Source organism: Scyliorhinus torazame, chromosome 13 (assembly GCF_047496885.1).
Source record: "Scyliorhinus torazame isolate Kashiwa2021f chromosome 13, sScyTor2.1, whole genome shotgun sequence".
NCBI lineage: Eukaryota > Metazoa > Chordata > Chondrichthyes > Carcharhiniformes > Scyliorhinidae > Scyliorhinus > Scyliorhinus torazame.
The window spans coordinates 34,182,577-34,195,001 of NC_092719.1; the positions used below are offsets into that span (position 1 = coordinate 34,182,577).

Here is a 12,425-nt window from a genome sequence, read left to right on the forward strand (position 1 = left end):
ATAGGTCTTTTGTGTAGAAAGTTTGAGTAATATGGTATGTCCCTATTTTGTCATAAAATATTTAAATTCATAGGGACCTGTCATTTTCACCCAATCATTTTCCTTAGATCTGCCGATGTAATCGTACTCATTGTTTGAAGTGATAAATATAATGTGCTTGTATGTAAGCTAAAGTTTTTGCGTTTTCTTTCAATAATGCTGATTATCAAATTACATAATCGAGAAAATATAAGAATAGTTACACAGGGCATTGGTGAGACTGTACTTAGAGCATTGTGTACAGTTTGTCCCTTAAGAAATGAAATACTTACATTGGAACAGTTCAGAGAAGGTTTACTAGGCTGATTTCTGAGATGAAGGGGGGGGGTTGTCTTATGAGGAAAGGTTAGGTCTTTAGTCATTGGAGTTTAAAAGAATGAGGGTGATCTTACTGAAACAAATAAGATTCTCAGGGGATTTGACTGGGGAGATGCTGAGAGAATGTTTAATCTCTCAGGGGAATCTAGAACTAGGGGGCACAGCTTAAAATTAAGGGGTCTCCAATTGAAGACGGAGATGAGGAGAAATTTCTTTTCTCAGGGGGTCATTAGTCTTTGGAATTTTCTTCCCGAGAAAGCAATGGAAGTTTGGTAATTGAATTTATTCAAAGCCGAATTGGACAGATTTGTGATCTACAAATGAGTGAAGAATTATGGAGGCACAGGCAGGAAGGTGGATCTAAGGCCACAATTAAATCAGCCATGATCTTACTGAATGGTGAAGCAGGCTCGAGGAACTAAATGATCTATCTATTCCTTATGTTCTTGTGATTCTTTTCTGTGTACGCTCGTAAGAGTTGACTAACTCTTTATGTCCTCAAATATCACATTTTCACCATCAAACCTTGTTAATTGACTCAATGTTTAAAAAATGTGGTCTATCAGAACTGAAAAAATGGCGAAGGTTCAAGTGAAATGTGCAGAGTGCTAGAGAAGTCACACACACGTGCAAAAATCTGCATCGCACTCTTCCTGCTAATGTATAAGCTTCTGGTTTCTGGATTGAATCTCTGCAGGGATCCACATTTTGACGTGCCAAATTATTTGACTCTAGGCAGTTCCAAACTTACCAATTGGCAGTATCCCAATCTAGAGAAGAAATATGTTGCATCACTGCCGCCGTCTTGTTCAGTAGAAGCATTGTTCGGCCGCATTGACTGTACTTTACATTGCTAATCGTCTTATGCAACTTTTTTTTGTATGTGTGTAGTAATCATTTCAAGCCATATAAGTGTAAAGTCAGGCGTGCAAGAAATCAAAAATAGTTTAAAATTCCCTCTATACTTTGAGGATCGATGGATTTTCTTCAATTGACTCTAAATGGGGGGTGGTTGCAGAAGCAGAGGAGGGGTGAAGTCTTGGCCAATGAACCTTCATAGTATCTACCAGGTAATATTTTGATTTCTACACTGGCTTAGGAAGTGTAAAAATATTGTTACTTACTCATTTTCTTTCATCTTATTTTACAAGGGCTACAGCTACGCAGACAGGTCAAATCATATTCAAGGATGCACTGGTTCAGCAGCTGTGTGAGCAAGGAGGTAAGAGAACACCTTGTTCACATTGTTACCTTGAAAATAAGTTGCCTTTGCTCCTTTTTTAGTTCAAGTGTAAAATTCCCTTGGTCTACGTGGCTTAGCTACTGAAGGAGTGCCTTCACACTGTTTTTAAATCCCTTTTACATGAGCCCAACAGGGAGGCAGCGGTATGGTCATTGTACTAATAATGTACTAATAATCCAGAGACCCAGGGGACTGGGGACCTGGGTTCAAATTCCACCTGGGCAGATGGTGAAATTTGAATTCAATAAAAATCTGGAATTAGAAACCTGATGACGACCATGGAATCATTGTCAATTGTCGTAAAAGCCCATCTGGTTCACTCATGTCCTTCAGGGAAGGAAATCTGTCAGCCTTACCTGGTCTGGTCTACATGTGACTCCAGACCCACAGCAATGTGGTTGCCTCTTAAAATGCCCTCAGGGATGGGCAATAAATGCTGACCCAGCGAAGCCCACATCCTATGAACGAATAAAACGAAACAGAGCCCTCAACTGCTGCAGCCGATGGCGCCAAAGCTAAAATGATAACCTGATGATACGCTGAGTCTGGTTGTCAGAGGATTGACCAACCTAACTTGCCCTCCAATTTTCCCACTATTGCCTGATTTCACACCATAGTAATCTGGCTGAAACCGGGAACTGGGAAAATGGACAATTAATATGTCAAACCTGCAGCTTAAGCACTCCAGTGATTCCCACCGGCTTCCCAATGAATGGTGCCATCATGTTATTCCGCAGTGGTGCTTGGGAACTCCGTACGAAATCTGAACTGAATTCAAATCGTGACAAACCTGGTTCAGTTATTAATCCAAGTAAATGTGAATTACTTCTGTTGAAATCCTGATTGGTTTTGTGCATTAAAGACAATAATTTCATAATGAAGGATATAAGTTAACTGAAGTCTCCGACCACCCTTTATAAAATTGAGTGCAAGCATTTTAAGAGGTTGGGGGGAAAAAAAGAAAATCCTTAACACTTTGGGTTCCTATTTTGTAAATGATAATGTTATTCCAGAGCACGTTGACTTTAGAACACCTATTACCCAGCAGTTTTGCTCTTTAGTATTGAGGTGACATCTTGCTGACCTGCTTCGCAGTGGAAGATTTGAACCGAGTTATCATCTGGGACACATTTGGTAACCAGGCAATGGAACAAGTCAGGGTACCATTGAATAAGCAACGGGTTCATTGATGATATCTGCAAGGACAGAGATAGCATTGGGAATGGGAATCATTCAGATAGGTTCAGATAATGATTGGAACACTGCATTAAAGGTTAGGGTGATCCTACCTGGACGTATAAAAGCAAAATTCTGTGGATGCTGGAAATCTGAAATAAAATAGAAAGTTCTGGAAAAACTCAGCCAGTCTGACAGCATCAGTGGAGAGAGAAGCCGTGTTAACATTTCGAGTCATCTTCAGTGGGAAGCATAGCCCTAAGCTAATAGGCTGTATGCTTCAATCTGGTTAAGCTCCAGGGTTATCCCAATGACCATCTGGGGGTTTCTGAGCCTTGGTTGATTTTTAAGGGTATTCTGGGGACTAGATACACTGTACAAGGTAAATAGAAATTGTTATGGATTTCTGAATAGTTATGTTTGGTGTTCCTTAAGCTTGGTGATGTGGTTGCACAAACCTTAGAAAACTGTACACCAAAAAGAGCACTATTTCTTCATATATGAATTGTTGGCATATCACAATTCTTGCCCAGCTGTGAATGTTGTCTATAAATGGCCAATCTCACACTAAAAATGTCATTGCAATATTGCAAAGTTAATATTGAGGAACTCAGAGACTGAATTAATGAGAAATGTCAGATCGGCTATGAAGAATAGCTACTTTGTGTAAGGTACTAGAGAACTTGCAGGTATGGAGCCATATCTGGGCAAAGGTATACCTTAAGGAAGAAAAGACAGAGAAATGGTAGGGAAATGATTTAGTACTGACATTGAAATGATGATCCTGAAGCCTTTTCCCTCAGGGTAGGCCAAGAATGCATTGATCATAAATAAATTCAGTTCAACTCTGTCGAGGTGTAGACAGGGCAGTAAAACACCTGATAAAATACTCTCATCTGTCATGGAGCAGGAGACAAATTCAACTGGAACTCCTGATTACTCTGTCAATTATTTCTTGAAATGTAGCTGTTAATCTACTGCAGCATTCTGGACAATTTGTAATATGTCACAGTGATCAGTAAATGGCCTTCCAGTGACTCATCATTAACTCCAACACAATTAAAGGGTTATTATTTCCTTTTGCTCTCTGCAAAGTGAAAGCTTGGCCCAGCTCCAAATGGCAAGTTTGTACTTGGATGAAATGAAAATATATTAGACAAGCCAACAGAGCTCAGTGTGGGCAGAGGATTTCCGTGCTGATTTGTGCTCCCGTCCATTGTATTATTCTATAAATAGCCCACGTGCAGTAGAATTTCCTAACAATGCAAATTATTTGTAGGTAAACGCTCAGGAAAATATATCACAATGTTAATCATTCTGCGTGCCTGTCATCAGCCTTGTTACTGTCAGATCTGTAAGCCTGAAACAGACTCACAACTCACTAAGACCTTGGCATGAAAAGGTATACATCTTAACAGCTGCCAAACAACTGATTTCAACTCTCATTACATTCTGAATATATTTCTGCTCTGCCTAGTTTTCACCCTCCCTGTTAAGATATTCAGCCCACAATTCTGTCCTTAATGTTATATTTCCACTATAAATGCCTGTGTCCTTATTCACAATGGAAATTGTCCATGTAAACTTGTATCTGCATCTTCTGAACATTGGAGCATTAGAGGGAAAATTTAATTAAAGCATGATGCACGATCAATGGCCACTAAAGCGAGGTTGTAGTCCAACTGAAGGCTTTAATAAGCTAGATGTTTCCCCCAGCAGCTCAGGTACAGAATGAGGGCTGCTGGGGCAGCACGGGTTCTTATACCCCGCCTATCAGGGCGGAGCTATTACACACTCTAATCAATAGAAAGCATACAGTTTCCACCAATGGTGCTTTAGCCTATCAGGTACCATAATACCTATAATACCACATTCACCCCCTGTTACAAAAAGAGTCCGGCGGGGGTGGTGGCCAGAAACTACAAAACATAACAACATGGTATAATTAGTTATGGAGGTACTGTAATACCTCCGTACAGTGTTTAGTAACTATTTACAAGTCTGGTAGCTATGTACATTTGATGGTTTATATTTACAGATTACAGTTAAAATGAAGCAATCAGTCGATCGGGGTCATCCTCTGTGATCATCGGAGCCTCGGTGGTGACTCCGGTGGAGGCTCGGGCGTCTGTGACTCCGGGAGCGCGGCTTCGATCTCCATGGCAGCTTTGTCACCCCTAGACGGCGGTGGTGGGGAAAACGGCTGACCTGGGAAGGGAGCGCCTGCGGGGGGCGTCGGTGGGTGGGGGGGCCTAGACGGGGGCGGCGGAAGGACCGATCCTCCTGTAAGGTGCTGCGGTGAAGGGGAGGGTGGGACTGGAGGCTGGAATGTGCGTGGAGTTCTGGCGGGCGCCAGGTCCCGTAGGGAGACCGTAACTTGTCGGCCGTCGGGGTACGCTACGTAGGCGTACTGGGGGTTAGCATGGAGCAGATGGACCCTCTCGACCAACGAGTCTGACTTGTGCGCCCGCACGTGTTTTCGGAGCAGGATGGGTCCGGGTGCTGCCAGCCAGGTTGGGAGCGAGATCCCAGAGGAGGACTTCCTAGGGAAGACAAGGAGACGTCCGTGAGGTGTCTGAATTGGTGGTCGTACAGAGTAGTGACCGGATGGAGTGGAGGGCATCCGGGAGGACTTCTTGCCAGCATGAGACTGGGAGGTTCCTGGACCATAGGGCCAGTAGGACGGTCTTCCAGACCGTTCCGTTCTCCCTCTCTACCTGTCCGTTTCCCTGGGGGTTGTAACTGGTCGTCCTGCTCGAGGCGATGCCCTTACTGAGCAGGAATTGACGCAGTTCGTCGCTCATAAAGGAGGACCCCCTATCACTGTGTATGTAAGCGGGGAACCAGAACAGTGCAAAGATGCTATGGAGGGCCTTGATGACCGTGGTGGCGGTCATGTTGGGGCAAGGGATGGCGAATAGGAAGCCGGAGTACTCGTCAATCAAGTTCAGGAAGTACGTGTTGCGGTCGGTGGAGGGGGGGGGCCTTTGAAGTCCATGCTGAGGCGTTTAAAGGGACGGGAAGCCTTTATCAGGTGCACTCTCTCTGGCCGGTAGAAGTGCGGTTTGCACTCCGCGCTGATTTGGCAGTCCCTTGTGGCAGTCCTGACCTCCTCGATGGAGTAGGGCAGGTTGCGGGTCTTGACAAAATGGAAAAAGCGAGTGACCCCCGGGTGGCAGAGGTCCTCGTGGAGCGCTCGGAGGCAGTCCAATTGTGCGGTGGCACATGTGCCGCGGGACAGGGCGTCAGGAGGCTCGTTTAGCTTCCTGGGATGATACAAGATCTCGTAGTTGTAGATGGAGAGTTCAATTCTCCACCGCAAGATCTTGTCGTTTTTTATCTTGCCTCGCTGTGCATTATTGAACATGAAAGAAACCGACCGTTGGTCAGTGAGGAGAGTGAATCTCCTGCCGGCCAGGTAATGCCTCGAATGTCGCACAGCTTCTACTGTGGCCTGGGCCTCCTTTTCGACTGAGGAGTGGCGGATTTCGGAAGCATGGGGGGTACGGGAGAAGAAGGCCACGGGTCTGCCCGCTTGGTTGAGGGTGGCCGCGAGAGCTACGTTGGACGCATCACTCTCGACCTGGAAAGGGAGGGTCTCATCGATGGCGTACATCGTGGCCTTTGCAATGTCTGCTTTGATGCGGCTGACGGCCTGGCGGGCCTCTATCGACAGGGGAAAAGCTGTGGATTGGATCAGGGGACGGGCCTTGTTTGCATAGTTGGGGACCCACTGGGCGTAGTAGCTAAAAAAAACCTAGGCAGCGTTTCAGGGCCTTGGAGCAGTGAGGGAGGGGGAACTCCATAAGGGGGCGCATGCGTTCAGGGTCGGGGCCTATAACTCCATTTCGCACTACGTAACCGAGAATGGCTAGACGGTCGGTGCTAAACACGCATTTATCCTTATTGAATGTTAGGTTAAGGATTTTAGCGGTCTGGAGAAATTTTCGGAGGTTGGTGTCGTGGTCCTGCTGCTCGTGGCCGCAGATGGTGACATTATCGAGATACGGGAATGTTGCCCGTAAACCGTACCGGTCAACTATTCGGTCCATCTCGCGCTGGAAGATCGAGACCCCGTTGGTGACACCAAAGGGAACCCTCAAGAAGTGATAGAGCCGCCCGTCTGCCTCGAAGGCAGTGTATTTGCGGTCACTAGTGCGGATGGGGAGCTGGTGGTTGGCGGACTTGAGATCCACCGTGGAGAAGACCTTATAATGCGCGATCCTGTTTACCAGGTCGGATATGCGGGGGAGAGGGTACACGTCCAGCTGCATAAACCTGTTGATGGTCTGACTGTAGTCGATGACCATCCTATGCTTCTCCCCGGTCTTTCCCACCACTGCTTGAGCTCTCCAGGGCTGTTACTGGCTTCAATGACCCCTTCCCTCAGTAGCCTTTGGACCTCTGACCTAATAAAGATCCGGTCCTGGGCACTGTACCGTCTGCTCCTGGTGGCGATGGGTTTGCAATCCGGGGTGAGGTTCGCAAACCGAGAAGGCGGGTCGACCTTAAGGGTTGCGAGGCCGCAGACAGTAAGGGGGCATATAGGGTCGCCGAATTGGAAGGTCAGACTTTGAAGGTTACACTGGAAGTCTAAACCCAGGAGTGTAGCCGCGCAGAGGTGGGGAAGGACGTAGAGACAGAAATTTTTGAACTCCCTTCCCTGGACTGTGAGGTTTTCTACACAAAACCCCTTTATATCCACTGAGTGGGAACCAGTGAGATTTTTTGATTAACAGGGTGTATGAGGAGGGAACAGCGCTTTACCGTGTCGGCCCGTGCTCCCAGAGTCGATTAGGCAGGACGACTCGTGCCCGTTGATGAAAACGGTCGTCATAGCGGTTGAGAATGTTCGAGGTCGAGACTGATACAGTCACCAAGGCCAATCGCAGTAGTTGAGAGTTCTGTTCGGGCAGTGTGTGGTTGGCCGAGCTGGGGTCCTGGGGGTTCATCCAAGATGGCGTCTCCCATTGGTTGCATATGGTCGGGGGGTACACAAAATGGTGGCGCCCATCCCTCCAAAGTGGCGTCCGCGGAACAAGATGGCGGCGCCTGGGATCCGCACGTGGCCCTGGGATATGGAGGTGGAGGCGACCGCTGGCCCAGCGGGCTGTGGAGAAGTTTGTGGTTGCGGTCCGCATTCGCCGCTGGAGACCGCGGCCACCGCTCGGGCCTGACATACCCCCACGAAATGGCCCTTTTTGTCGCATCCCTTGCAGGTGGATGCGCGGACCGGGCAGCATTGGCGGGGGTGCTTGGCCTGCCCGCAAAAGTAGCAGCGGGGCTCCTCGGGGTTGCCAGGCCGACCTTGCAGCGCAGGCCTGTGGGGGAACGGGGAAGCCACAGGGTCGGCCGCGGTGGGGTTCCATGCTGCCCAGAGGGCTGCCGCGCGGTCGGGAATGTAAGCGCAGGCGTTCCTGGAGGCCACGTCCAGGGAGCCTGCAAGGGCCCGTGCGTCCCTGAGACCCAGGGTGTCCTTCTCTAACAGGCGCTGGCGGATTTGTGACGAAAGCATACCTGCCACGAAAGCGTCCCGGACTAAGAGTTCCGTGTGTTCGCTCGCCGAAACTTGCGGGCAGCCGCAGCTTCTTCCCAGCACCAGGAGTGCGCGGTAGAATTCCTCCAGCGATCCCCCAGGGGTTTGTCGCCTTGTTGCAAGCAGGTGCCGGGCATAGACCTGGTTTACCGGGCGAATATAGTGTCCTTTTAGCAGCTCAAATGCTGCATCAAAGTCTTCCGCTTCCTCGATGAGTGTGTAAATCTCCGCGCTCACCCTTGAGTGCAGGACGTGCAGTTTCTGCTCTCCCGTGGGTGCATTTTCGGCCATCTCGAGATACCCTTTAAAACACGCCAGCCAGTGCTTAAAGATTGCCGCTGAGTTCGCCGCGTGGGGGCTAAGTTGCAGACACTCTGGCTTGATTCGGAGCTCCATCCTTTCTTCTTAAAATTCTAGCTTATTAAATTGATGCACGATCAATGACCACTAAAGCGAGGTTGTCATCCAACTGAAGGCTTTAATAAACTGGATGTTTCCCCCAGCAGCTCAGGTACAGAATGAGGGCTGCTGGGGTGGCACGGGTTCTTATATCCTGCCTATCAGGGCGGAGCTATTATATACTCTAGCCAATAGAAAGCATACAGTTTCCACCAATGGCGCTTTAGCCTATCAGGTACCGTAATACCTATAATACCACAGAGCATATACCACTTCTGTGGATTATTTGTTGTAAAATGTCGACGTGAGACTTTATAATGGCGAAAGTGTACCAGCCATAAACAGCTTCATATATTACTAGTCAATCCCTATGGTGCTACACAAGGTAATTTGGAGACTATGACCTCTGTTAGTCATCTGAAGTATTCCAGTTACTTTCTTCTCTCTGTCTCTTTTGTGTCTCTTTCTCTGCTGTTTTATGTCTCTATCTGTCCTTCTTTCTGGATGGGAATGGCAAGTGGCAGAGTGAGGATTGGGGGGAAAGGAGCTATCATGGCATCCACTCCATCCCTTTCATCACTTCTCCCAAGTGGAGAGGCAACAAGAAGCTAAAGACCTCTCCCTCCAGTTCCTCCTCCTACACTTGTTTCTTTCCCTCAGAGGCATCGCTTGTTTTCAGAATTCATTTTATGTTTTAAAGAAGGACCAAATAAAATGAAAAAAAAATTGTCTACCTTTCTCTCAATATATTTATTTTACTTTCACCTCTATGACCACTTTCTTTCTCAACAACTAATTATCCATCTCGCAATTCCCTTCCCCTCTCTATCCCCCCTTTTTCAACCTCCCTCATCCACCTCACTCAATGGCCACTTTCAATGTCTCCCTCTTAATCCTCTCTCTCAATCCCATCCTCTCTCCCAATCCCATCCTCTCTCAAACTCATCCTTTCTCAATTCCATCCTCTCTCTCAATCTCATCCTCTCTCTCAATCTCATCCTCTCTCCGAAACCCGTTCTCTCTCTCAATCCCGTCCTCTCTCTCAATCCCGTCCTCTCTCTCAATCCCATCCTCTCTCTCAATCCCATCCTGCCTCTTAATCCCATCCACTCTCTCAATCCCATCCTTTCTATTATAATCTCTGACCAGGCCCAACAGTGACTAGGATACAGGACAAAAATCCCAATGTTGTGTTTTAATTTTGTAAGACTCTGAAGAAAGGATACTTTGTTCACTTAATAGGGATATGGTATATTAAAACAAACTTTATTACTAACACAGTATTAAAATATCTTTACCACCACACAGGAAAATAGCTTACAATTACCCCTTAAGCAATGCTAATCAGTAACACAATAACCCTTAAGTGCTATCTTTATTCCCACTCAAATAACAAAACCATCTCAGCTCTCAATCCACTTTTAAATACAGTTAGCAGACCCAGGCACACTTGCTTAAGAGATGTTCTTTGAAAATGTTAAGATAGATCTGAACCCTGTCAGAACAGTGCAGGATCTCTAGCTGAAGTCTTCAGAAACTGTCTTCATAGCTTAATTTACAGAACCAACTGCAAACCCCTGCCTCTTTCTTTTAAAAAAAATGTTTTTTTAAACGAGGTTTCATATTTTATTTCAGATACTGAAGATTTAATTTGGGGCAAAACTCAAAAGGTTGGAGTAGTCAGAACACAAAATGCTCACGTGGATATAATCTATTTGTTTCACATTGACACAGCCATTCAAAAGCTGCTAAAAATGATTCCTGCTACAACTTTAAAGTTCAAAAACATAAAAGTTCAGTTGAGGCTGTACTGATACCTGCCATTGGTCGCTTATCTGGATTGTTCATCTGCAGCCGTTAAAACATGATTAGTTCATTCAGTCTTGAATTTCCCTGTTACATATGGGATACGGTCAACTATTACTCTCCAATCTGTAGCGTACACCAGCACCACACAACCAACACCTCTCCATGTTGCCATTGTTGGAATCCAGTTCTTTATCAACTGGACGTATCTGGGTCCGATTAATTTCGCCAACATCCCGGTGACCGCTCGCCGACCCACTCCAGACCCACAAAATGGCGGCGTCAGGACCGCCTCCCCCAGATATAGGCCAACCCCTGCCTCTTTCAACTCACTGTTGAAACTTCCTATCCTGTTCATAGGCAAATCTACTTCTGGTCTGTCCCCGGTCAAATCTTTAACTGAACACTCGTGAGAAAAGATGCTTGACTTATGCTCACATCGCAATCTAAAACTCAACTAAACTGCTTTTCTGCAAAATGCCTGGTACTCTAGCACCTCCCATTAATTACATCATCTTACCAAGATGATACACAATATATTTAATTAACTAATTCACAGGAAACTGTCTTAATCCAAACAAAAATCTATTAGCCCAAGCTTTTATGATCATTTAATTGCACCTATGTCTCCCAAGAACATAGTGGCCTTTTAAACCAAGATTTTTAAAAACACTACTGTAACAGTCATACACATGCTAACCTATGTTTAATCATTACTGCACCAAATACATATAATACTATATTTCTGAAATTCCTACATTCATCACATCTCTCAATCTTATCCCCTCTGAAAGCAGATTTCATCCTCTCTCTATTTCCCTTCATTTAACCCCCCCCATAATCACCTCAATCAATCCCCTCTTTCAATATCCCCCTTTTCCATTTAAATCATTTTTCAATGTCCCTCTCTCAATCCCACCCTCTCTCAATCCCCTTCCCTTGATCCCTTTCGCTTTCAATTTCCTACTCAATCCCCTATTAAATCTACCCTCAATCCCACTTCAGTTGCCCTCTCTCAATCCCTGTTGTTTCACAATCCTCCCTCGCTCAATACCCCTCTCTTTCAATGCTCCGTTAAGTTTCGCAGGCTCCCACTCTCACAGACTCCCGCTACCCTAGTCCCGCCTCATATTTAATTTGCTACATTGCATTGATTCTGCTATGGTATTGCTTCTCGGCCTTTTGGCTAAGATCGGGCATCAGATCAAGCCCAAGATGAGTTGTGATGCCTTTTCTTGGCTTGGATGGAGACCATGAATTGATTTCAATTTGAATTTGAACAGTTTTTTGGAGAAAGCGATGAGATGGATTGGGGATTTACCCTCTCCAGTCTGTGCATTAGCTTTGTAGCTTTAAGGATGGGAAAAATATATTTTTAGAAAGATTCTGCTATGGCCACTTTTAATTCATCAGACACACCTAATTAATTAATTTATTTATTCATTCATCTTTTAGAATAAGTTTTCACAGAATATTAGACAGCGATTCTCCCAAAAGGGAACAAAGTCCCCGATCGTTTAGCCGCCTGTTTCCTGGCACTCGCAGTGCTGAGGAACATGGCTATTCAACACGATTCAGAACAGGGAACGCGCGGCCAAACCCGCACATTCCCCCGTTTTGTACAGTGGGAGCTCTGCTCACCGGAACTCTCCATTGTAGCGAGATGGCATTTACAAATATTCACCAATTACATTTTGCATCCCATATCATGCAGCATTTTGTTATATTCTCATTAATTGTGAATAACACCATGGAAGAATATATGCGAATGTTGTACCCTCAATAACGATGCTAGAGAGTAAAACGGTAAAGAAGGCTTTCATAAGCTAAGAACTAGCCTGGTGCCGAGAAGGGTGCTTACTGGGTGCCAGGTGGGCGGAGCCGGAGGCGGAGTCCCCCAGGGTTCCA

General features: G+C 46.1%; 1 protein-coding gene and 1 pseudogene across 2 annotated transcripts in view; one reads left to right on the plus strand and one right to left on the minus strand.

The window, feature by feature from the left end:
* The window catches only part of LOC140387945 (reelin-like), a 520,778-nt gene that overhangs the window by 155,316 nt on the left and 353,037 nt on the right, over positions 1 to 12,425 (plus strand). For both annotated transcript variants that reach the window (XM_072471313.1, XM_072471312.1), the window contains exon 5: positions 1,509 to 1,579. In XM_072471313.1, the coding sequence (XP_072327414.1) occupies positions 1,509 to 1,579 (71 nt within the window). The remainder of the gene's footprint in view (positions 1 to 1,508; positions 1,580 to 12,425) is intronic.
* Positions 10,331 to 10,807, minus strand: LOC140387946 (cytochrome b-c1 complex subunit 10 pseudogene; annotated as a pseudogene).